The sequence below is a fragment of the Eurypyga helias genome, unplaced genomic scaffold (assembly GCF_000690775.1).
Source record: "Eurypyga helias isolate BGI_N326 unplaced genomic scaffold, ASM69077v1 scaffold23204, whole genome shotgun sequence".
Classification (NCBI taxonomy): domain Eukaryota; kingdom Metazoa; phylum Chordata; class Aves; order Eurypygiformes; family Eurypygidae; genus Eurypyga; species Eurypyga helias.
In genome coordinates, this window is record NW_010248531.1 from 42,700 (window position 1) to 70,328 (window position 27,629).

General features: G+C 38.4%; 1 protein-coding gene across 1 annotated transcript in view; it reads right to left on the reverse strand.

The window, feature by feature from the left end:
- NAV3 (neuron navigator 3) overlaps positions 1-27,629 on the reverse strand; it is a gene marked incomplete at its 5' end in the record, with an annotated part of 67,695 nt that overhangs the window by 39,631 nt on the left and 435 nt on the right. Inside the window, 8 exons of the mRNA XM_010151086.1 lie at positions 1,310-1,333; positions 6,070-6,122; positions 8,592-8,780; positions 10,583-10,743; positions 13,050-13,091; positions 19,401-19,889; positions 21,420-22,125; positions 24,273-24,549. Coding sequence (XP_010149388.1) covers positions 1,310-1,333; positions 6,070-6,122; positions 8,592-8,780; positions 10,583-10,743; positions 13,050-13,091; positions 19,401-19,889; positions 21,420-22,125; positions 24,273-24,549 — 1,941 coding nt within the window. The remainder of the gene's footprint in view (positions 1-1,309; positions 1,334-6,069; positions 6,123-8,591; positions 8,781-10,582; positions 10,744-13,049; positions 13,092-19,400; positions 19,890-21,419; positions 22,126-24,272; positions 24,550-27,629) is intronic.

The window sequence follows — 27,629 nt, forward strand, 5'->3', positions numbered from 1 at the left end:
GTATTTTCATTGTATGACTCCTATGAAAACCAGCAGGGAATATTGCACAAACTTTAAGAATGAAAAAGTTCCTGTACATCTATGATACAAAAATAGCTAGGTCATTTACACTAGCTAACAGCAAAGGAGATAGGTTATTGAGCTTTTCTCTATCCTGGACTGCCACTTTTCTTTTTCCAACTTTTCTCTTTGGTTTTCAATAGCAATTATGCGACTTTCCTGCTCAAGCTACACTTTCATTGTATTCCTGCAACTATACAAAGGCAGTTCTCATAAAGTACTGTTCAACATCTCCTGCAAAGGCATCACAGAGCAGACCTAGATACCAAGAAAACATCATGTAGAAATACACAGGTGGTTTCACATGTGTAAAAGAAGTGTTGTTTCACCTCTATATGTAGCCCTATATAAAGGGCAATGAAATGAAGGTTTGTCATTTACTGAGCTATGCCATGCTTCTTTAGCTCCTTTGCCTTAGCTCTCATAGAAAGGAGCTTAGAAAATTCAGGTAGAAATTATATTGAAATAAGCATATTCTTCCTTACTCGCCACAGTGTATTTGTTCAACTTCGTAATAATTTCTTTTTGGTGACTTTTTCTCTGATTATAGTAAAAAAAGGAGCAGCATAAATGCAGGAGTTGGAAGGCATGTAGCTTTGTGAAGTGGAAGTGCACCCCTTGGTGTTGTATTTTATTGCTGTTACTCCTTGGTGCTCTTTTAATACAACTGGGACTTCATTTTGAGAAAGGCTGTAATTGTATCCAGCTGCTGACCCAAGCTTGTCACCCAGTCTTACACACTGTGAGGAGAAAGAAGCTGTTTTCCATGTCAGATTTGATTTGTATCCGAAATCAATCTGCATTGTTCTGAAATCCATCAAAGTGGTCAGTCTCAGAAATTTAATATATTGCAAAACATAAGGAAGAGAAGTTCAAAGCGAAAATTTGAAGTATTTTTCTCCTGAAAGGCAGCACATTACCTTGAATAGCACAGTCCCTTAGATCCACTAAAAAGTGGTATTAAGTCTGAAATCAGACCTATCATAACTACTCCTCTCAGAAGCCTGAGTCTCATTGATTCTTTTTGCCTGTTCAGAACCTCAGCCAGGAGGCATTCTTCAGCATGATGCTAAGAAAACACCTTCTAGGGCACTAGAAGGTGCATAGCTTCTTACCAATACTTGTTAAAAAGTGGTGCTAAACACACAGGGTGTATTTTCCCCAGCAATTCAGCAGTTTAGCCATAGCAGGTAAACAATACACTTTAAAATAAGATAATGCAATATATAAAACTAAGTAAAGTTCTTACCTCTGAATGTGCCTTTTCTTCTGCCTGGAAGAAAGCAAAGAAGAAATGGCTTAGAAACGGTGTGTAACATAACTGCGGTAATAGGAAATAAAAGCCAGCTATACAGAAGTGAAATGAATAGCTTCACAGATCCATTACATTTAAGGAAGGTATGCAGTAAAAACAATAAATGTAACTCTTTTCAACTTACTAGGCAGGGCTCCAGCTGAAACCTCAAAGAGTTTGCCAGCATACTGACAAGATGAAACAGTGGGTAAAGCAAGAACAGGAACAGAATTGCAGAAACTGCAACTACGCTACTAAGATACAATAGAAAGCTTGCTATGCTGCCACTGCATAGACCTTAGTCTGTTACCAGCAAAGTTTTACACCATAATGATTATTATGACTCCTGGAGCTATATTGGTTTCACTTTATACTGAGCAATATTCTTAATAGACTAATCCCTGCTAAGAGAGGTTGACAGCACACCAGTAAAACGTTTATGGGAGGAAGGTGAGGAGAGAGGGGTATTTGCACTTTAAAGTAATTATTTCTATACAGAGTATTGTCCAAAATATTAAGGGCTATAGAGGCACGTTAAAGTTTAAGCTTAAACTTGCTAAGAATATTTAATAATATTAGATATTTTTCATATTGTTGTGCATTGTGTCATATAATGATGCTATTTACTCAGCAGTCTTTTTCAACAAGCTAATAAACTAAACCATTGCAAGGCAAACCTTTGAAAGTAATTACATTTGTAAGCATGGGAGTAATCTGATTTAGGAGACATTTGGTGGACAGAGAAATCTTGTTTCAGTGGGACTCTAATGTAAAGAAATGGTGTGTTATGAGAGAGGAACTCTTTTGTAACATAAAATAAGGATTAGTTGATGTGCTGGAAATCAATGCACCCCATGATGCGAGATGGACCATGTTCAGAGAAGTAGTCTAACATTGTCTGGAAGAGAAGTAAGCACTGAAAGGAAAATGTGGGTAGAAGAATTAGCTATAAATAACACTAAAAAGTCTAAGAAAACCCAAGATTAGAATTCCTCAGAAGACTCCCTGACATCAGGTATTATTTGTGATATTACAAATTAATATAGCTGCTTTTTTAAAGCCTGTATTAAGCACAACTTTTGTGCAATTAGAAGTTTAATAATTTATTATAGAAATATTTTCCTACTTTACCTGGTGTAGGGGGAAGTGACTTTTAGAAAATGCCCCTTTCCACACATGCTTATCTGTTAAATCACCAAAAAGACTGTGATGCTGTTTTTCCCTGTGCCCTTGGCTGGAACTACTGTAATACCTGATACATCATTGCATGGGAATGATTTAGTACAATGATAGCTTTATTTGCCAGCACTGATATGACACACTGATCCTGACACTAACTTTCTGTTCTATGTTCGCGAAAAGGAGATTGCCTACAAAAAAAAACCAAAAAAAAAAAAACCAAAACCAAATTCTATTCTCATTATTGCTACTTCAAATCTGTAGTGCAGGAAAAGTCACAGGGGGATCAAGAAATACCATGTCCCCTTATGAATTCCTCAGGGGCAAAAAAAAAAATTTAGGGTTAACAACATTTTCCCTAAACTGCCATGTGGGAACACAGTCCCTCATTCTTAGACCACCGGCCCCTACTGACAAAGGCAGTGCTACGTGTTGTTGTCAGATGACTCCCTCACTGTACAAGAAAGTGTTGCCTCCCTCACAGAGTTCAGAGAGGTGGCTCCCACAACACAATCTTGGTGGGCAGTGGAAGAAGTAAATGAAAGTCTAAGAACAGGATTCTGGGCATACTGTCAACTTAAAAAATAAAATCTGACAGCCAAATACATCTGAGAAGTTTTTCATCAAGAGTTCATGCTGACACCATTGTAACCCAGCACTCCACCTTTGATTCAAAAGGCTCTAAAAGGACATAATTTTGTTATCCCTCCTTTTCTCCATCATATCCATGCATCCCAACCTTGTAAGGATTATTTTTTCTTTTTTTTTTTTGAAGACTTAAAATATTAGCATACTAATGACATGTCCTTACACATCTCCTCTGAGTTTAGCTTAGCGCAGTTAATGAAGTCTAGAGATTCTAAGTGTAGCTAATGCTGAAAGCCAGTGCAAGAAGTAAAGCAATTAATTAAATATGTGCAAATTGCAGTGTCTCACCTACTGAGCAGGAGGAGGTTAAATCTGTAGACAAGCTATTATAATTTACAGTACCACACGTCTTTTTCAACTTCTCAGAGAGCTGGATATATTCGCTGATCAGTATTTTGATCCTACAGTCTAAGTCCGCTTATATAGCACACTTTCCTCTGCAACCAAATGTTTCTCTCTCTACATGCATAACTTCACAAGCTAAATTTCCAGTCTATTCAATTAATTCCTGAAAACCCAAATGCAAATCAAGAACAACACCAATACATACAGAAAATACTAGGGAACACAGAACTTCCGTCTCATTGGAATTATCCATTGCAATGGCAGCAAATCATGAAATCTCTTCTGAATTTCACATTCTAATTCTCAAAGAAACAATCTTAGGAGAATAACTTCAAGATTTTCAACTATGTTTGGTAATAATACATAAAGATCTTGATCTTTACTTAGTACTTTGTCTGAATCTTTCCAGCGATGAGGCTGCAGAAAACCACTAGCACCAATGCTTAAGGCAATGCTTGAGAAATCTCATAAATATATTTGATTGAGACACTTATAGTAAGGCAGTTGCTTTGGAATTCCTGCTTAGTGATTTTTTGCCTTTTACCTTAAGTAAGGTAAAAAAGCCCTTGTACTCCTCCTTGAACCTAGTAATAGCTGAAAGTGATTTACATGTGCCATAACTCTGTGAAGCTATCCCTCCTGCTGCACTGCACCGTATCATCAAACAATGAAACATCATTCACTACTTTCAGCTGATGTGATACTGATTGCCAACCTTTCATGTTTCTATACTCCACTTGTGCATCATCTTCTGAGTAATTGCTGGAAAGTTTAAACTTTTTTTTCACAGGATGAGAGGGATCAAGCAGAATAAATTCTGATAAAAAATCATCCCTAAAGGTCAATCCTAGTAAATTTGTCATACTAATTCCTTTCTTGCCCCTTACAGATTTTTCTGTAACTTCCATTATACATCTGCTTCCATATATATCTATATAATCCATAACTTAAGAGTTTAGCCACAATGTGAATTCAGTCAGGTGTTTCAGAACATATTCCACTTAAAGTATGAACTTGTGTAAATAGTTTAAAGTTTGTTTTGCAGGAAAAAAATCTGTTCTTTAATATCATGAGGTTTAGGTAATATTTCCAAGATACTCTGCAATCTTGAATGATAGCAAGTTATATAAATAGAAAGCATTCGTAAACTCTTGCAAATTATACAACATCAGAGCAGAGGTGTTTTAGACTTACTGGCTGACTTACTGAGTGCTGAAGTAATCCTGTACCACTTTATAATTTGATTTTTACCATCTATCAGTTTCATAACATTCTTCTAAAATTTGACATCAAAGCTTGAATTATAATTTTGTAAATCCTCCCATGTAAACTGATCATAGTGTCTCATAGACAGGGAAATAGGAATAAGGATTTTTTGACTACCAAAACATTTGTAGCTTTGCTTTGAATGTCAGTCATACCTCACATGCATCCAGTCTCTATGCATATTCTACCTCCTCCGCCAAATAATTCAGGACTTGTCTGGACTGGAATTGCTTGCAACTTGCTGCTAAGGCCTGGAGAAACCTAATGTGTGCTTTAGTAATGCCCTTGTATAGATGTTTTTAAAATTAAACAGAACTAGAAGAGGCACCATTGAGGTAGATGTTGTGCATGGTTGCAACCTACTTTCCAACCTAATATGAGTTCAGCATTGAGATAGGGCTACCAAATGGTACAGATGCATCAGACTGCATGGGCTTGGTATTCCCAGGCAAGAGCTGCTGTTGGCTCTGGGTAGAGGAGTCCATGTCATTCCCAGAGCAGCTGACACTGTTCAGTATCTAAAAATACGGAGACAGACTATTCATGAATGCACAGCATGAAAGCAAGTTGGTTGCTCTCCCAGGAAAAAGGCTACTGCAGCATGTAATTGTAGTTAGTGAATAGGTTGCAAAACAACTGTTGTGTATCAGAAAGGGAGTGTTCAGACGTGTTTAACTCCTCCTGGATGGATGATGTCTTGTGAGTAGAACAACTAAAGCAACAAATTATACAGAAAATCCAAAAAATTATTCCAAAACAGAAAAGGAAAAAAATCAAAGCCAGCACTTCTGCTTGAGCCAGAATACAATTATTACTTGTATTAATTAAATTATTACTCAATTTAATTAATCTAATTAACTAAAATTAATACTTTTTTAAGACACTGTCCTATTTAAGGAAATAACATCTATTGTTATTCCACTGTCCTATTGGGAAATAACATCTAATGGTCTCATTTGCAACAAAGGTCAGTAGACATTTAAACTGAAAATTGCATCTCCCTTACCATGAAGAGATCTTGTTTTCCAAGAAGTATACCTCAAACATGAGAAAAACACTTTCTAAACTGTGCAATTAGAAAAGTAGTAAATCACATAAAAAGATGAAAATCATGTTTTCTAAATTAGCATGATAGTAATACCAAAGTTGAAAATAAACCTTCCTGCTTTACTGCAGTACAATTTTAATCATTCTAAACCTCAAAGCACTGAAAGTTTCATGCACAATGAACAAGAACAGAGGCACGCAAAGCTTTTTCCTAAAATGTCAACACTCACCGTGGAGTAGAGAGAGGATGTGCTGGAGACAAGTGATAATGAGGACCCATGTACTTTAAAAAAAAGAAAATATCATGAAATATTGATGACAGAATAAAACTTCCCCCATGTAGCTCAATAACTAAATATCTTTTTAAAATGAGAAGCAATCTTCCACAAAGAGCAATTTTGAGTTATCAGTAAAGAAAAACTATTGATATTTTTCCTGCATTTAAAAAGATTGTTCTATACAAAAGAACCCTTTGCTGTGTATGAGGTAGGAGAATAAGCCAGTGAGATCCAGCATTATTACCAGCAAACCAAGCATCACTTTTGTTGGTCTGACAACAAATCACTTGATAAACACATACTTTAAAGAAATCAGAAATTTAGCTATTTATACACCTGTCCAAAACAGAGCAAACTGATTTTAATAAGAGACTAGTCTTTGCAAAACAGTTCATATTCCCTGGGGTGAGCTCCTAGGCTTTGCTTAGCTGGTTTCTCCCCGCAGCACAACGCAGACTGGTGCACACTGGCATTTGTACTCTGTGTGAAGGGGTTACTGCAAGACATAGTGCCATATTTCCACTAATCATCAGTAGAGGCAGCTTCAAGAGCATTGAGTAAATGTTGGTTTTGATGACTCTAATGATGAAGGACACACCAACAGAGAATTTGAAAGGAGATAATTTATTTCATTATTTCTTTCCATTTTTGTTTCAAAAGAAACTTGTTTAATACTTATAATCTGCCATGTTTTGGTAAATAAATTATAAGTGGCATCTGTATTCCAGATTGATAATAGAAGAATAATTGGATCAGCCAAATAGACTTTGAATATAATTTTGTAACTGGGCAAATATTTACAAAGATGTGGTACACTGACCATTGAAATCTTGTTGCTTGCAATCTATCTCTGTTTTTTCAAGTCTCTATTTTAAACCTGTCAACTGAATTGCCATTCTGCTCTCGTACACCAGCACTACTCATTACACTTCTTTCACTATAACTTTCCTCAGAGCTCCTGTCTTAAATAAAATACATTTGGCCTTTCAACAGCATCATCTCCTGTGAATCTCTAATGACCGTAAACTGCTGAAAACTGTTTATTATCACTGCATTGACTTTCATTTACTCAGGTTGATCATAGTTATCCACTCCAGCTGGATATGAAACGTGACCAATGAAAAAGCTTTCATCAAAGCCACTGGTGACCATTACTGAAATTTTAGATTTAACACCTCTTTTTCTATGCATAAATTATTTCCATTGTTTTCCTCTGTTATTCTTCCAGTGTTTCCTTTGATAATTCTCCTTTTTCTCAGCAAAGGGTCTGTAGTCACCTCTGTCCTTGAATTATGTGATACGCTTCTGTGCAGTCAGCCGTCGTCTCTGTGCTGACAACTCACAGCTTGATCTGTCCTGCACCCTACTGCTAGTAATACATACCCAGATGTCCGCCTGACATATCATCTAACGTACAGGAGAAGGAATTGAAAAGTCAAAGTATTAGTTGTCCATTATTTCATCTCGGACTTTTTTCCCCCTCTTTTTATATTATAAATTTGAGCTTTGGTGCTAGGGGAAGACTTTTTATTTGCTTGTTATAAAGATCATTTATATTGTCATCACTTAGCAGTAAGCTAGATTTATGAGCTGATGCTATAGAATGAACCTCCATTAAATTTTAGTGGGGTGTTTTGGGGCTTTTTTCCCCTGTTTTGTTGGGTTTTTTTGGGGTTTGTGGTTTGTTGGGGGGGGGGGGGGGATTTGCCTTTTTTTTTTTAATTAAAGGGTGTGAGAACATTGTGCTTATGGGAATTCTGCAAATAATCAGTTTTACTAGAAATGTTAGGTAGAAGAAAATGTTACAGTTCATTTAATTAGGAGTTGTCAGATGTTCTGTGGTTAAAAAAGAAATAAAACCAAAACAACAAATATTCCCCAAATTTCAGGTGTTGTACATAGCATTAAAGAAACCAGACCAACAGTAGACCAACAGTAATAATCTGTATAAAGAACGTAATGAGGTCAGATTAAATGAGAGAGATTAAGTACAGAAACTCACATTGTGTTTGCTGTAGGGGGCTGTAGAAAAGTGGGGAAATGAAATTACTACAAAAGAAAGGGAATGCAAAGTAACACTGGCATTCGGGGAAAAAAAAAAAGAAATACAGAAGTAGGACTAAGAAAGCATGGAATCACAGCAGTTAAGGTATTCTCAAACACTTCAAATTTAGAGGCAAAAAGAAAATACTAATTTTCCTAGAATGGCTTCTTTTCCTCCAAAACCTCTGATAAAGGATTTATACATATATGACATTCACAGCACACATTACTGTGTGAAAGAAGTATCCTCCATGCTTTAGGAAGTCCTGCGAGTCCAGTTCAACAGAAATTACAAAAAAAAAAAAAACCAAAACAGCTTTTCAAAATTATTTAAGTCTTTCTGTTGCAGAAGAAATGTTTTAAAATTTTACTACACTTTGGAGACCTATTTTGGGGCCTAGTCACTGATCCCAATAGTAACTCAGTCTTACCTTCTTCCATGCTGTCCCTGAATGAACCTGAATGACTAATCGCTCGTGGTCTCTCTTCTAAGGATGTAGCACTGCCACACAGTTGGGAGTCATCATACAGATCGAAAGAAGTGTCTTGTGCAGGGATGCTGTTTGAACGCATCATACTGGGTCCAGGAAGGTTAAACTGAGATAGGTTGGTTGGACTCACTGGAATACAAAGCTTTATTAATGAAGCATATCTTCGTTAAACAAACCTTGCATCTGCACAAAACTGTATGTAGGACTAGCATGGTTAGGTGGAAGTCATGGTGTTGAGAAAATGAGAGGTTTTACTCCTACATACAAAGCCACCACAAAAAGGTGAAGCAGATGATTTCTGAGGGGCTGGAGCTGGATGAGACTAATCCTGTAAAACACACAGTAACACTAACGCTGTTGTCTGAATACACACTTGTTCACTCTGGCAGCCCAAGACAGCAAATCAACAGGAGAGATTAAAAAGTTAAAAGTTAAAAAGGAATAAGAAGTTTTAAGTATTTTTTTCTAAGCATCTCTTCTAATAAATCAGTATCTGTATTTTATTGTTATATACCTATATTACTGACTGCTGTTAATATCAAATTTTATTGGCACATGCAAGACATTTGTCCTTTGATTTTCTACAGCAACTACCACTATATTAGGTTAAAAGTCCTACACAGACCAGTTGAATCTCATCATAATAAACAGGAATAGTCAGATCCTCATGGTTGAAATACAGAACAGCATGGATGAAACTACTTAAGCTTTTGCAAGGTTTTTTTGCCAGTAGGAAGGAAAGTCTGGAATCATCTGGATCACATGAACTCAATGCCTAGAAGAAAAAGCTAATTATCTACCCAAAATCAGCCTCGCTGTTTGGACTTTTATTTTAGATAATGCAATATGTGCCTTAAGTCATAAACTACCAGAGCAGCTGTGTGTGAGGGCAAATTATTCCATAAGGCTATGATAATGGAAAGAAGCAAAGGACAGTGACAAATTTTTACCCACCCTGATCCTATTGCTTTCTGTTGTGAGTACAAGACCATGAACAAAAAGAAAGAGAAATTAATTGTAAGCAGACATTGATAGAGTGAGAGAAGCACTGCTTAAAAAGAGCTGTGTCTAAAACAACTGGAAGTACATGGAGGAAATCCAAAGTGGTGGCTTGTTTAGCCAAGCTCTGATTTCATTTTTAAAAGTGGCTTTGTTCAGCGTCTCTTCCCATATGTAATAAAGACCAACATTTGATGTCGCATCAGATTTCTTTTGAGGGATTGTAACTTACAGATGCCATAAACTGTGATGGAATTGTGAATGCTTCAAAGGTTGCTGCTACTTTGACATTAAGGGTCTAAAAAGATCATTGTGAACCTAACTATGTGTCCAGAGTAGTGCAAATAGATGGTTTTCTATTAAGTATTAAAGAAAAAAATTATTAAAAAAACTAAATTTGTGTTGGATTAACTTGAAACAAAATCCAGAAGAACCAAATCTAAATCTTGACCTGTAATCAAATAAATCTGAAATGTGACTCATATCCTAAAATATTATATTGCATTCGAGGACAGAATTTGTATTGGACGCAGGTCCAGCCACTGAAATGCATTGGAAAGGTCTATTTCAAAGCAAACACATATATAGGAAAAAAGAAATGTGTGGGTTGACATTCACTAAATTCACTGGAAAGAATCCTACTGACTCTGAATCCTAAGAGATGAGTAGCTTTAAACTTGAAGCTGATTTCCAGCTCTGATTCAGATTTTCTTCTCCTTGATCAAGTCATAGACAAACTGCCTTTTTTCTGTATGCAAAATAAGAGGCACCCTGGCCTACTCCATGAAAAACACTGTGAGTTTCACTTCATTAGTGAGGTACCACAATATGATGACGGAGATGTTAAAATAAATCACCTAGTTTGGCAAACTAAGACATATGAATGGTTGAATTTTATGATTCTATTTTAGAGCGGGAGAAATAGCAGTTACCCAGGTTGGAGAAGTGGTATTTTCCGGTTGCAGATGAAGACATAGCTGAAGGAGAAACAAGCGGGGACTGACTGCCAGTGTCTTGCAGGCCTCCGGTTGAATGGGAGCGTAGCCATTCCTTGCCTTCCTCCTGACTTGTCTGCCGGGATGATGGAGTATATCTGAAAAACCACAGCTGACATGCTCAAACCAACAAGTTGACAGTAGGAAAGAAACAGGTGTCACATAAATAGTCTTTGCCAGTTAGATAGAACAAACCCCTTGGAAAGCATCTAGACAAGAAATTATCACCAGGGATTTTAACAGGGTAAAATTTACCAACTTATTACAACAGAAAAAATACAGGACTTGAAATCCCTTTGCCTCTTCACCCCCCTCCTAAAATAGCATTCTCTTCCTTTCAAGAGATATGATGATAAACCATAGAAGACAGACAACTGAGCTGACAGGAAAGGACTTTAAAGCTATAGGAAGTGTACAGGTTGATGCAAAAGCTTGGAAACTGTATGGCTTTCATGGGGATGGACAGATCAGAAGCCAAGAAATGTGAGTAGCCGCTTACAAAATGACATCTGCCACAGATCACGTGGGCAATTGGTTAGATGACAGGCATAAAACAGATCGAAAACTCTGAAAAAGGAGTTTACATTGTTAATGACAGCTACTCATGGTCATAAGTGCAGTCTGTTGCTCTGAATGCTACTTGGAATTGTGTCCTGCCCCAAACTGGGGGGAGGGAAAGGGACAGGAAAATTCCACAATTAGCAGAAACAAGTTCTCTGGAAGGAAGAAGTCTGGCAATTAAATAATTCATCAACTGCTTCCTATGGCAAACCAGTAAAACATGTGCAACTAGACATATGGGCTAAGAGGAAGAACTGGTAAGTCACTGGCCCAGCTCCATGGGACTGGGCTGGAAGAAGGGCAATTCTGGAAGTGGTTAAACATTAAAATGTGCAGGCAGCATGGGTCTTGACCCAAAGATTGTTTTCATCAATGTCTGCAGTAGCCTGCTTCATTCAGCACAATTTCCTGCTGAATACTGCCATGAGCCATCAGTATTCCCCAAACAGCAGAGCAGAAAGGGTTTTTGATACTCGGGCTTCAGGCTTGTGAGGTACAAGTATTTCTGCTTAGAAAGCAGATTAAATGAGCATGTGAATTCTCATGTTGTGCTTGGGGTTTTGAACAATATTTTATGGCATTAAAACATCTTGTCCTGATTAAATATTTACTTCCTTTCTCCTTTCAAAAAGACAGCTATGATCTTTGCCTATAAATGTGGTAGAGCAGAATTACCCAGTGGTTATCAGATCAGAAAGATGACAAAATGAGAATTCAGGATCTAGTTCTTGGACTGGGATCTCTGCACATTAAATCAAACAGAAGGTCTTTCTGGGATAACTGATATGCCTATAAGCTGTTTTCCCACTCCATTTCACTTTCAGCTTTCAGCTACCATTACAGTGATATAGCCACAAACCTCAGACCCCTTGCACGGTCCTCTTTATGTCTCTTCCCTGTCCTCCACCTCTTCCATTTTCTCTCAATCCAAAGTGATTGGTTGGGGATAACAGGAAATTTGATTAAATTCTTTTTAGGGAATGGGTAGTGCAGAATAACAGAAGGTGCTTTCTGGTGATGCTTTTGCACTGTCTTTAAATTTCATCAGATATTATTTATCAATAAATCAAGAGATTTAACTGTGTAATTTCAGTGACTGGAAGACTGCAGAGTGTCTGTGGGCAGGCACGTACCCTTGCTTGACAAATCTCCTTCCTGGACTAGAGAGATAGGCTGCCATGCCTGATAAGACCAGACAAGTTACCTAATAATCCCCTCTCTAAACCATGGAGGACAAAAGAGGGGAGGAGTGACTTCTGTTTTCTGTGATGAAGATGCTCTAATTAGTGGAAAATTAATAGCAAAGTTGGACTCTGAGTATTGCTAGATAGGGAACAGGACAACTGGCTAGAGCAGGGATCATTTTATACTTGCATACCTTGGGTATTAAAATAACCATTTTCTAGCCTTACTCTTTACAATATCTTCAATTCAAATTGCTTGAGTGTTTGCATTTAGAGCTGAAGTTCAGATCCACATCTAAAACATCATATTTCTCAATAATGTTTTCAACAATTAGTTCCATTGAATTGCAAACCTTTTTTTTTTTTTTTTTTGTTTCTCTTTTAGGTCTCCAGGATTCAATGCCTTTAAAGATTCATTGCATAAGGAAATTATCCGTAATAGTATTCACGTTCCATAATATGTCTTGAAAGGAAATCTATTCACTAGGCAGACTTAAAAAGAAAAAGTCTATTGTTGAAATCTGCTTTTTTGTTTAAACCTAAATACCAAGACCTCTGTTGTAAACAGGATCAATAAAAACAAAAAGAAAAGGAAAGACAGTGTAGAAAAGGTTACAGGAAAACAGAGAAGCAGCAGTCATGCTCAAAAAAATATATACCTTAATCCCTTTTTGGGTAGTGTATTTCTGTCAAGCTGCATGCTGTTAAAACAAAAAAAATCCCTAAGGACATATAGTAAACAGGACTGTTCAGAATTACAAATTTTAAAGGTCTAGATATGTGTGCATAACAGAAGGTCATTTAATGCTTTTAATATATCTTTCATGATAAATCCCTGACTCATTGGAGGGGACAATAAGACATGGACTGCTGCACATTCATTTTTCATCTAGACATGCTCTGGGCTGGGTCAATAGTAATTTGGAGACTGTCCAAGTCAGAAAGAAGTCCTTACCATTTCTAACCTTCCTACAGTTTCACCCTGCAATCTGTAAGAGAATCATATGGTCACAGTATGATTCTTTATTTTTCACAGTTGCCTATGATATGCCAATAGATTTTCAAAATAAATTAAGGTTGTGGCACCTGCTAGGAGACAGCATGGCCTTGCCAGAAGCCAAATGCCAGCTCTGCTCGTGGAAATATGTGCTAAATATACAGAGCCTTGGCTTTCTGTTGCTGTAGGGCTCACATAGTGAGGTAATGGTGGGGACAGCAAAAAGTGTCACTAGGGCAACGTTGTTCCATATTCCTGCACACACAGTGGCAGAGTGGTTGATCACTGGATATGTGCTAATTCAAACCCCACCGCTAGAAGGGCACTCCCTAGCCTTCCTTCAAATCCAATGCCATTTGGGCATTTCCTCAAAAAGACTTAGTAGATCAGTCCTTGAGTAGTGTGGGTTGAATTTGAACTAGTTATCATCAAGCAAGTGTTGCAATGGTTTTTCCCTTAAGAATGTAATTTAGTGTTGCCACATGGATTAAATTGTGAGATGACTTTAGAAAGTTTCTGTATTACATATCATAATCACACCTCTGAGAACAACAGTAACTTAGGACCCTTCTTACCCAGGAAAACGCTCACACCATTACTAAAGGACATTTTCTGCTGGGGTGCTGAGCACCCCACTGCCATGTAACCTTGATCCAAGTAAGGAAAGGCAGTGAAAATACTGTTGGAGTTAAAAATCCATTACCATTAGGGCTCAGGCTTAGGTAAATAAACCCCTCTTACCACTAGCAAGTTTTATAGGCAATTTTACTGGTTTAATCAAGGCCCTGGGGAGAAAGGAAATGGAAGGAGAAACTGCATTATTTCAGCATGGGCCCAGCTATCATGGTCCATGTGAGAGGAGTCCTCTATCAGAGGACTACATTTTCAGCATTTTACTCCTATTACTAACAGGACCAAAAATGGTTGGTAAAAAGACCACACAAATTTGAATGCCTGATTTCTATATTTTTTAGATCCTTAGAGGGAAGAATTGTGCTTTGATGTTCCTTTATGTACCTCTAAATTTCAAAACAAACAAACACGCTAATAGTAACATAACCGTTCTTCTTCAAATGCTTCAAACATCCTAATGAGCAATACATTTTTTAGTATTACTTTAATTTGAAGTTCTATGTATTTCAACATAATCTATAGCACGTTATCTAAAACTAAAGGAGCGAATCACTGCTCCTTTAAAGCAATCGGCAAGCCAAGTTTTAAGTCAATCAGATAAACAGGCTAGCAGTGACCACGGAATTTTTCTTAAAAACTTCTGATATCAGGTACCCAAATGAAATAAGGGTGAATATTCCTCAACATGAGCATGGAGCTACTGCAGTTGTATAGAACTGAATGTAGCAAATATTCACATTGCTTTTTAAAAATATTAAATCTTGCGAAGATGCTACTAGATTTCAGATATTTGCATGAAACTCTTAACCATGGTTCTATGCAACTATCATTTCACACTCAAACCTCCCCCTATCTATTTTATACCTGAAAGTATTTCTCCACAAAGAAGCTGGGTATGTTACTTCTACAGAAACTGCAGCTTTGGTAAATAGAAATGAACTGTAACATTCAGTGATCCCATTAGGACACTACCAGCTTGACCTCAGTGTTCAAAAGATCGCTAAAGATAATATGAAAAAGTCAGTCCTTTCCTGAAGGAAGCAGTGCATTCATGGAAATCTGCCTCTTTGGCTCAAAGCAAATACCAATATAATGTGAGGACAAGAATATTGTAATATTCCTGATCTTTTCATTTGCCATATCAATTCCCAAAAGCAGTCTAGCAGGAAGATGCATGCAGATGAAGGCTCAAGTTATAAAGTCCACCATATCTCCATTCCCTTTTGTTTATTTTGCACTGCTGAAAATACTTGCAAATTCTCTGGAGGATATTGGAAGAAGCCCTACAGTTCTGTTTTCTACCTGCCCTTGCTGTTGAGGTTAACATAGGTAAGGGCCATAATGCCATGTTTTGGGGCTATATATAATTGTTGCAGGGCTGTTAGAGAGTAAAACAAATTATTGCAAGCTAAGTAGCACCTAGGGAGGTATGGAACAGCTTGGGCCAAGCTGATACAGGTCTTACAAATGAGTTTCTACAACTGGCTGAGAATACAAGAAAATCTGATGCATGATGCATTATGAGACACCTTAAAACCACAATCATCAACCATGATGATGATTTAACACAGCTGAAAGTTTTGAAGAGCTTAAGTGGATTTCAATGCATTTTTATGGCCCTCAAAACTAAACATCCTTTTAAAGTAAATCAGAGCAAGCCAGTCATGTAATTAGAAACAACTTCCAATCTTAAAACTCAGCCATAATTGTTGATGGGACCACAGTTAATTCCTGTATTTTTGCATTTTTTATGCATCCCTTGGTGTGTCACTCAGACCAAGCAGAAGACAGATAAAAATCTGCAATGCCCAACAGCAATTAAGGGTTCAAAAGAAGCAATGTTGATGTGTCCACCTGGAAAATGTGATCTATTCAAGCAGTGATATTTCACCAAAAAAAAAAAAAAAAGCAAATATTTCACTACAATTTACTGAACCTATTTTCTGGTTATTACAATGCAAAATAATCTCATAGAATGACACAGAATTCGGCTGAAGTAAACTTTGACACTGTAACAATACAGCAGCTGACAGGGAGCTGTGTGTTTATGGCATACCGTTGCTTGGCGGGTAGCCTGAAGACTGGGTGTAGGCAACGTCTGATCATCCTCGGAGGGACTGAAACGTGCCCAGTATGTGTGGGCAAATGTAGCAGGGACCTTGCAGATTTGCTGTCTCCACGGCAGTTGACAGCGTTTTTGAAGGCAGCCACAAGCTACTCTCCTTAGCAGGAAACATAGATGTACCCTGAGATTTTTGTCTCATTTTCTGAGTTCTTTCCAGTTGCATCAAATCTTTCCTAAAACTTGATGTCCCAAAGTCTTCAAGTGAAAGCTTTAAAATCAAAACATAGAATGGGATAACTGCTTTCTAAGACTTACATGTGGCACTGTCATTTTCAAAATACTGGGAAAATGCCTTGTCCCAGCAATGGCACTTCATCTGTTAGACACTGCCTCCTTTCTGCAAAATAGCCTCATATTTTTGCATTTTGTATTTGTGTAAATATATCCCTGTTATATCTCTTCAGGCTAATAAACCAGCGATCACTAGTGTTTGATAACTCTTTACCAAACAGTAAAACACCTTACTTATTTCTCTCATTTGCTTATGAGGGTGTTGTTTGAAATAACACCTAAAGCCTTATTTAGTTCAAGATTTCTTATTGTATCTGCTAATTCCTTTCCTCTACTCACAACCTCTTTTCCTGCAAATGAATTAAATTAGTTTTACTTAAAAGGCTTTTAATGACTAATCTCATGTTATCTGTAACTTAACCCATTTTGCTTAATATCCTCTGTATCCTTCCAGGAGCAGAGGCAAGGTGACCTTGCCCATAATACCCTCGACCTCCATCCCAACCCTCCTCCTCACTCCTTCCTCAGCACAGACCCTTTGAAATCTCTTCGTCAGTCCTAATGACTGCAGGGCTATTTCAGACTGCGTCTGAAGCAGGGAAGTGAAAAGTTCATCAGGACCCAGTAAATTGGAGTAAACTTTAACCTTTTCATTCCCTCTTACTATGCTTGCCATTATGATGCTTAGCTATCAATTTGCAATTAATGTTTCAATGAAGCAAACTCATATATATATGTATCATCCATTACTAGCACTCCTCCTTCAGTTTTCTCTAGGCTTTCTCTGCATAGATTATATGTTGCTTGCTAGTTGCATCTCATTTTGTCTTTCTGATTTTGTTTCTACATTGTATTAGCATATCTCACTATACCGACTGCTCATTCAGTCTTTTGCAAGCTCTAGAGTGATTAGAGAAAAATAATAACCCTCTTTGCAGGTAATTTCTCATGCCATGCCAGGCTACAACCAGCATTGATGGAAGCATTTGAAATATAATCTGAGTTTACAAAGGAAAAGGACATAATCTGTTGCTAATCATATCTGTCTCTAACATTGCAAAACAATGCTTTTGTTGTGAAAAAATACTTTGCTTAATGTAGGTTATACTGTATAAACCAGCTTAGAAATAACACAGCACTTGTAACAGACCTTTCAGAAAAATCAAACTGCAAAAATCCTATGGGGGTTTTAATTCAAGAAATGACACCATTTTCTCTAGGTACATATATTTGTTTTGAGGCCAGATCAATATGATAAATGTCTCTCTCTGGATTCAGTCATAATATCCCCATATGGACAAATCTGAAAGTTAAAAATATTGCCAAAAGCAAAGTATTTGGAACCACTGAAAGTAAGTCACTGCACAAATACATAAAGTATTAATAGTGGGGGTTGCTCCGGAGGTTATGCCAAACCATTAGCATTTTAAATGTAATGTTTCACATCCTCTGTATAACTACGAACTTTGGCATTAATTCATACTCTTTCACATCATTCTATTGACCACACCATACATGTAGTGCTAAAAAACAGTGAAAATTTTTAAAAGCTAAATATTAATAATTAACTTCCTAAGAAATATCTTCACATTCAGTTCATGGCACACAATGTAAATTACTATTTAAAAATTAAAGGCACAGTGCAAATTAAAAATTACTCATGTATAAGTGTATTTTTAACTACTGTTTTTAGCATACATTATACTGGTACACACATGTTATATAGTGATGTAATTATATTAGCAAGAGGTGTGATTTTAGCTGATATAGTAATACTTACGAATGTAATGAGAACAAAATGTGCAGAGAGCTTCCATCTAGATTTGGCAAAGAGTTGTTTAGGGTTTAAGTTTTGTCTGGTTGGATTTTTTTTAATGCTGATTCAGTGAGAGTTAAATCTTTTTGTGGAAAGGATTGGCATTGAAAAATTTCTGGGGAAAAATAAAACCTTAACGTTTTATATAAAATATATTTTTTCCTTTAAATGATTGTGTAGTTAAACAACTAATATTAACTTTAAAATGTTTGAAATATCTCTGACTGACTCAATATAATTTTTTTGAGGGGGTCAAAGGCTAATGAAATATATAGTGACTATTCAGTCCCCATGTGAGATAAGAGTTTCATTGTCAAATCTTGAAATTTTTCACAGGAAGTGAAATTTACTTACTGGTAGCAAAATCTATTTTTACTCTCTTGCAAAAGTAAAATAAATAATTCACACACACAGACAAAAAAAAAAAACCCACCCAAAAAAAAAAAAAAAAAAAAAAAAAAAAAGCAGCGTGGTAGAAGCGTGCCGGGGTGGATGCACCACTTGACAATATAAAACAAAAGGTAAAATATCTGCGTGTTAAAACGAGCAAGCAGAGGAACACTCATTATCGCTTTTGTTTGTCTGTTGCAGACACTGACTGACACAGGACTGTGCATATAGTGAGGATCCCGTCTTGTGAACTGTCTCCCTGCCAGTGAAACTTCATTTTAGTATGGATCTGTGTAACGATTACCATGTAGGAAGCAACTTGTCAGGACTGGGCATTTTAAGGCAAGACTGGTCAGTTGAAAGCAGGGGGTCACCAGCTCTACCCGTGCTTTTAACTAATGGGGAGAAAACTGGTGGGGTCCCAGTGCCAGAGAAGATTTGTTAGCAAGAGGGCAGTGATACAGCTTTGGAGCTGTCAGTTGCTGCACTGCAAGTGGGTCCTGCATGCAGGAATCGTTATGTGGCTGTTTAGATTTGCCTTTAATTAGACAATTTTCCCCTTTTCTCTGGTTGTTCTCCAGAACAAGGGAACCAAAAAACCTTGTAAAGATAGAAGTGCTTGTAAAACCTCAAGAGGCAGTTGATCCCACATCCAATGCCTTTCAGCTTTCTGTTCTTCCTTCCTTCTTTACATAAAGGACTAAGCTGCTAATTAAACAGCGTCCCCTTAGCAAAAGAGGCAGAGGGTTTATTTTTTTGGCTCCTGTCCTTTTGCCTCTCACTGGTTTTGTGGTCACTGTATCTATAGGTAAGCTCACCTTTCCGAAAGAGTAGATCTGACGCTTCCAGTCCTCATGAGCAGGCTCTGAACCTCCTGAGTGCTTGTTGTCAGTCCAGAGAGAGAGCCATGATGGCTAAGAGGAAGGTCAATAGACTCGGAACTGGTGTGAAGGCTAGTCATGGACTGGTAACTTGGTGTGTCCTTACTGCCCGCTGACGAGCTGCTCAGGTTTGCAGCCCACACAAGACCACCTGATGTGAAAGAGTGCACTGAGGCGGGACTGGAAGCCAAGGAGTGACTTAAGCTTACAACATCTGCATTTAAGTCCGAAGGTTTACTGAAGAGGGGGCTGCTGCTACCACTTTGCCCACCTGCACTGCCCATGCTGCCTGTGCCCGAGGATGGCGATTCCAGGCTGCCTTGCCGTGCCAATGTGGTACTAGGGCTGGGCATTGCCGATGTGGGTTTCACACCTTCAGTACTGGGTGCAGAGGCAGCTTTACCACTTGCCTTGGCACCAAACAACCTAAATGTAAAACAAATAGCTTTAGAGAAACTGGTAGCCACATTAAACATTCATGGCTTAACATCCTAAGAGCCAAACCACACATTCTTAATTACCGCTACTAAAATCATGCCTACCTACTTGATCAATCACGTCGCAAAATTAAATTCGCTTAACTACATCACAATAATCAGGGTTTGTTTCATTAGCAACAGCTCTCATTCACTCCTGTTCAGATGTGCTCTTTGCACATACCGACCCTCCCAGAGAGAGGTAAAATAATCACATTTTTGTCTTATTAGTGCATAAACAGATTACACTTTCACCCAAATTCAGTAATTAAGCGTTCCCACGGCTAAGTCATTAGCTTTTAAATCCCTTGCTTCTCAAATCAGCTAAAATCAGCAAAAAGCACTTGAACAATCCTTCACATTTTAATAAACATCTAAGTATTTGTGTAAAATTTCCCTCTTGTTCTTTTGCACAGATGGTCATGTGGCCATCAGTCATATAGTAACCATTCAGAGAGAATAAACTGCACTGGAGCTAGATGAGCTCTGTTTGCCTCCAAGAGCAGTCATAACAGAGGTGTATTTCATGTAATTGCTTCCAGCAATTCTGTAGAAGAAAATTCTACAGTGGTGATGAAAAAAAAACCCCAAATCCTCTAAAACTGTTGAAGTAAAAGGTCATGTGTGCCTAATGCCTTATTGGAAATATTTCAAGCTGCAGTTAAGGTGCAGCTCATAAATTAGTAAGAAATAAATGCAAAACTTATAGTGTGCAAAGTAAGCATGGCTAGTAACATAAGAATCCATTTTACATATTACCAGAAATCAGCGGCATCTCCCCAGCAGTCTGGAGATGCCGTTTTGGTAACTAGGCACAAGAGGGCACTATTGGCCTTTTCTCCAACAGTGCAAATGCTCCATCCCAATTTATACTCCCAGAAACGTTACAATAGGGCATTTCCAATTGAAATTTAGCCTTGTGATGAAAGATGTAGAAAAGCTGCTAAGATAATGAAATGTTTGTAGCTGAAGCTGCCAACAGCATGAAAGCAAATGCTTTATTTATCTACAGAGCTCTTCAGTTCTCCGACCAGGCTACGGCACCGCCTGTTCCGTAACAGAATGTGCCTGAACGCAACGTCCTTCTTCCCTTTGAGGGCTTATCAGAGTATTGAGAGGGAACTTCTCATGTGCCTGAATATTCAGTAAGAACTTAGAATCATAGAACATCTTGGGTTGGAAGGGACCCATTGGGATCATCGAGCCCAACTTATCCTAGCCTTCAAACTGTGGTTATGGGAATGTACCTACAATGCTGAAAGCTCAAGGAACAGCCATTTCAGGTCTGGGAAAGTCTTTAGGCCTCAGAAAAATAATTGCATTGCGTGAAAAAATATTACTCTTTATTTTTGTAACTCAATTCTCTGTTTGTGGCAAAGCATGTTCTAAAAAGTACTGTGCATGTTGCACAGTACTTCAACACATTGAAAATCCCTGCCTTATATACTGCAACTTCAGGAATTCATAGAAAAGCACTAACCTTCGAAAGGTGGGTGAGGCGATATCTGGGTATTTGGATCCTGGTTGCCTAAGTCCTGGCGTGCCAGAGGCGCTTGCAGAAGTTGGACTGGATTTGGGGGAACTAGACAGTGAGACACTCTCAGAATCGGACACGGCCACTTTCTCTTTTTCCTTGTCCGTCTGGTTGATGGTGACAGGGCTGGACCGGCCGGAGCCGATCTTGCTTGGTTCTCTCAGTTTGGTGGCAGCAGCACCCGCAGACTTGCTGCTGACGTTGGAGTCAATGCTGCTGGTGCTGGAGCGGTGGCCACCCCTGCCAGGGATTCCACTGCCGCTAGATTTTGATGGGCGAGGTAAACTTCGATACTGCAGAGTCGTCTTTGAGTTCACATGCAGGACGCCGTCATCCTGGTTCTGGGAACCGTCTAAGCTTGTTTTCCGCCCTGCATTGGACTTCCCACTGATGGCTGAAGATTTTGGCATTTTTCCTAAAGTCGCCGACCCGCTTGTGATAGTTGCTCCACTTGTTGTGATGATGGTAGAAGATCCCATCCCAGACTTCTTGAATCCAAAGGACCCTGTAGCTGTTGACCTTGCAATGCCAGAGGGAGGCTTTTTTCCTTCATCACCACTGCTTTTTCCTGCATCTGATGGAGAACGCTGAATGGAGGCTCCTTTCAGGGGAGTCTTTACTTTTTCTGAAGCTTTTGCATCATCTGTTTTTCCTAAATAAAAGTGTATTTGAAAAGGTCACTTGTGTTTAAGCTGTAAGGTCTCAATAACTAACTTTAACACTGTATGGTTAAAATTTCAAGATGAAAAATTATACAAACAGAAAAATTACCCCATAAAAACAGACTAGTTTGGTCTTCAGCCCACCATCAGCAGCCAATAGCAGGTATGATATGCTACAGGTAAGCACTAAGTATTAAAAGCTTGAAATCACGCTGAGAACTTCCAGTTTCATATATAGCTGGAGAGCATAGATGTAAAAATTATCCTGACTGAACCATAAAGGATTTTGTTTGGCTTTTTTTTCCCTGTTAATAGTATTTCTATATGTAAGCAATATTTGAAAATAAAACATGACATGCAATTACATTTCCAGAAGTATGACATTAATTCTGTATGTAGAAATTAATGGTATTTATTGAGTTCTTTGGATTTCACTTATTACATATTTTTTAGCTTATAACTAGGTTTGTTATGGTTTTAGCTACACAAATTTATCAGGGAGAGATTATGTTATAATGGTATGCATCTTCTTGATCCATAATAATATCAATTACATAAGTTAATAGTCTTTGTCATATCTGTGCTATCTTTTCAAGATTTTTGAACTTCTGAGGGCCTGTCTTCAGTACTGCACAGACATATTTCTACATATATTTCCATGACAATAATGTTATTGTAACATTCAGAAAGGTTTAAATAAGATATTCTCTTCCATCTTAAAAGAAAATAAAAACCCTCTTCCTATTTTACAAACAGACAAAAAAATGCTATTTTTCTTCTAATCTAATTTCTCTTTAAGCATCTACTGTATGCTTCTAATAAGGGAAAGATATTCAGCATAACAAAGTTTTAATTCACTCTTCAAGTGGAACTTTTGGAGGTGGGTGGCCTAATTTCTCTCAACGAACTGAACTATAATAAAGAGCAACACCTACAATTCAGAACTAAATTCACTCAGGTTTTTATCTAGTACACATTTTATGCTACACAAACAAATGCACATGTCAAGATACTGATCATTTTCCTATGCGGCAAACACACAGGCTGTTAGTCTTAAGAGGTTAAGGTGTCTGTTCTGTGTTGCACAGTGGCTGTCTACTCATCTTCAGCAAAACAGACCTGGGAAAATTAGCTTGTAGTATCTCCTTTATAAATTGCTATTACAGGGGTGTAATTTCTGCATCCATATGACCACTGACCATGGCAACGCTCCTCAGGGATCTTCCAGACCAGAGGCTGGTTTTTAGCAGTTAAAAATTGTAAAGAAACAAAAGAGGGTCACAAAGGATTTGAATTCATTGTCAGGAGATCTTTGTTAGTGGCCTTTACAATTGGGGCTTAAAGCATGCTCATACAGTATTTTGTCAGGACATAAAAAAGGTCTTGAAAATAGCCTACAAAAAATCAATATTTCCTTAGTGAAAATGATGGATTAGATGGCTTAATAACGACGTCTTCCACCAACTTTTGCTTCAGAACTATGTTGTAGAAACAGTTACTACTGAGAGGCCTTTCAAAATTAAAGAAGCCATTTAGCACTGAAGAAAGTGTGTATAAAGATAATTTTTACAATTTTTTCTCTCTTAACAGTGCTCTATGGTATACTCACATTATCTGGAATGTTACAATTCAGCTTTAGTTCTAATCCAGTAATTTTGAGTGTCCTCACTTGAATAGCAAATGTCTTTATCTCAGCTTCTAATATTTGTCTGTTTTTCTGCACATGTTCAATTATCACAGGTACAGATTTGCTAGAGAACAAAGATAAGCTATAAATGAGTGCAAAAACACTTTTAAAAACTCCTTAATAGAAGTTGACATATTCAAATGATAGTAAACCAAAATGCAATCACAGTTTTTGCTATGGATACATTCATGTGTGCTTAATAAATTATTAGTATGCAGTGTAGCGAACTAGCAGTTACAGAGATGAAAAAGTTACTATATTATTATAATCTTGGCTTGCAGTCATTTATGAGAACTGTCAATATGCTTACAGTTCCTCATATCTGTCACGCATTTATATCATCCATTATTTACGTTTAGACCACTAAACAGTCCTTACTGCTTGTAGGTGCATTCTATGTATAAAGCCTTAATTTTCAGTGCTGTAGTCTGAACTACAGTAGTTTCCTACCAGGGGTCTTGAGCGCACTTGTTCCTGCTTTGTGCCTGGACTGAGTTGTTCCTACTTGTGCAGTCATGCCCCTCCTCCAGGATCCGGTCTGTGAGACGGAGAGAGATGCTTTCTGTCCCCCCTTCTCTGACTCTTCTGACAGCCCCGAGGGAAGGCCTTTCCACTTGCCACTGCTGTCTACACTGCTGTCAAAGTCTTCCTCTGGTTTCTTCAGTTCTTCAGTGCTGCCCCAAGTTTCGCTGTCTGTAACTGAACGCTTCTCCGAGTCTGTCTTCAGCTACAAGAGATTTGCATGAGAAATGGTCAGTATCAGCATCTGCAGTATTTGCTGATTTCTTAAATCACAAGTGGGGAGGAGAATAAGCATGTTGATTTATTTCTAGCAAGGGTGAAGGAAACTTCCCTTCTAAAACATTAATATCCCAATCCCAAGAGTTTAAAAACATTCCCATTTGGGGAACATATTTTTCTCTTTTATTTTCAAAGGATTTACACGCTTTCCTTCATGGATAAGCCGTAATAAAGCCATAATTTACTCTCATCATCAGTGGTGATACTCTATTGTTCCTCACCTCCCCCTGAATCACGGTGCTGAGAGGTGATTCAAAAGCTCGAATGAGGGAATTCCTAAATATACTACTAAAATCACTTCAGCCTGGTTTCTTGACTTTTCCAACCCAAGCCTTCCACTGACTGAATTAGGAATATCACTCCCAGCAGCACTGCGTATGTTATACCACCAGTGAGCAAGGATAACAGCAAAATTATCAGTGCTACAGTTGATGGCTTTTTTCCTGGTTTGTCTCCACTGAAATGAATTGTTGCTAACAAGAAACTCACTCTAGCTAAATGAGCTAGCAGAGCAGCTAGAGGAGAGGCTTAGGCAAGCAGTACCCATCAGCGGGGTGAAGGTGAACAGCTGGGGTCACGCTTGCTCTGAATGTCATGGGGAAGATGTCCCAGTGAGGACCTAACACCCCTGACGAATCTGCTTTCCTGGCTGCGTGATGATAAGGGTGTGCTGAAAAGAAGCAGCCCAACATGACAGACAACGTAGAAGCTGTGAAAGCAGCTTATATAGCAATGTTGAGGACTGACCCTACCCTCTGCGTTTCTCAAGACTCACGCTCTTTGTGCTGACAGGCTGCCCGTTGGAACCCTTCCTCCTGTGTTTTCCTGCAGCCTCCTGACCTCAGCCTCAAGCCATATTTGCACATCATCACCCCACTACTCCTGCTTACCTCTGCCCCTCTTTAACAGCAAGAAGTGGTGCTGCTCTCAGGTATCACTGGGCATTACTTTTGTCTGATGTAACCACAGCCCTGTCCTCGTACAGCCAACCTAAGCAGGACTGCAAACTGGATCGCTTTCAGAGGAGGGCTATTTATTATTCTGTGTTGCCACAACTCCCTCTCCACAGGGACCCCTCTGTGGCTGTTTCCTAGGCACTGCTGTCCTAAGTAGGATTAATACTGATTAGATGACCGACAGAATAATCAGTTGCTGTTTACATATTTGTCATTTGAGGCATACAAAATCCAACAGCTCTCTGCACTTCCCTAATTTCATATGTGCTTTGGAGACGCTAGCACAGATTTTGGGTAAGGACTGATGGGAAAAGAGCCCAAGCAAACATCTACACAAGTATTACAGGGTCCTTCAGAAGAGAGTTTTCATTAGTGTTATTGTTACAGCATGTGTAATGCTCCCAGAACTTTTCTCATAAATGAATAGTTATAAACACAGCTATACATTTTAAAGCAAACTGCATAATTTCCAAGAAATGACAAGTATGATACTTTGTAAAAGACTCTCTACACCATCGTGGGATCCAAAAAAGCAATGCTAATCCTCTTTTAATAAGAAATCAACAACAAAATATGCAGTATCTGCCTCAGGCTATAGCCAGCTTTCACTGCTTCTATCACTTAAAAAAACTACAAAAGGGATCTCTCTGTTGTATGAGTATGTCTTACACCTGGAGAACAGCTGGCAAAACACACATATATTTGGCTCATCTCAGCTTCAGGCTGAGATTGCGGGCTAGCATGGAGCCCATTGCGTTCTGATTAATCTGCCTGGTAAAGGCAGAATTGATAAAGGTCTGTTTGTTCCCAGCCTTCGTAATATAAATCACCTCTGGCAGGAAAGCAACGTTTGAGCATTTGCTGCATCTCTGTCTATCACTGAACAAATTCAAAACGATATCTGGCTGAGCAGCTAGAACATGAGAACACTCAAGTAAAAAACCGACAGAGTTAAATAGTCAGCCTGAAATCTCCCAGTGATGACGATGATGACGTAGTGGAACAAGTAAGCCAGGACTATCTGGCCATCATGTGAAAGGGTAGAGGATGATCTTCAGTTAGCAACCATGGGAGACCCTGGTGGGGTGGGATAAGAAATGGTAAGGGCTGAAGGATGCTGGCATCTGTGCCAGTATTTTTGCATGAGTACGACATCAGTCTGAAATCTGTCCTGCTGCAGATTAAAGTAATCTTCATTCCCAAAGTAACTTTATCTCCCCATTGTCTGGAGGATTTGATAAATAAGTGTTTTTCTCCTGCTGACAAAGTCTACCACAATGTACATCTATAAAACAGATCTCTGCTGCCTGATGGAGTCTAAATGGAATTGGGCATGTCAATTTTGTGTCCTGAATACTTGACATCAAATCACTGGAGGCAACAACTCTTCCCCTATGCTGAATGTTCAGTCCTGAAGTTTCCTGCTTGTCAACAGGAGATGACATGGCAGAGAATACTTTTCTATTGGGACTAACTCTTCAGTTTTTCTTTCTTTTCTGAAGGGAACTGAGTCCTGCAAGCATCCTGTATTGTCTTTTTCATCACTTGCAATTTTTAGGGGAGCTGGGAAGAAATATTGGGACACCTGGCAAAAGGGCTTTATATATCTGTGTACACCTATGTATGTATTATATAAATAGCTTGTGGCTGAACCCTGCTCAGAACTCTATTTTGACACCATGCATTGTCAGCTTGTGGGTGCATAGGACACTCTAATTCCTGGATCTAACTGGGGAGAAGAGAAGCTCTGCCAAATGTGAGCTCCTCCCTTCAGCCTCTTTTCTGGCAGTGGAGAGCCTGTGCATTTCTTCCCTGATATGTGTCAGCTCATGAAAGACGAAAACTCATTTTAAATTGTGCTATCTGTTGAAAGAGATACTCCAAACAGGATGAAGGGGGTAGAAAACCACCCATGAGAGATCCACTCATATTGTTTTTTTTGTTGTTGTTGTTGTTTTGGTTTTGTGTGGTGGGTTTTCTTTTTGTTTGGTTTGGTTTGGGTTTGGGATTTTTGGTCTTTTTTTTGTGTTAGGATGCAGCAGGGACTGGG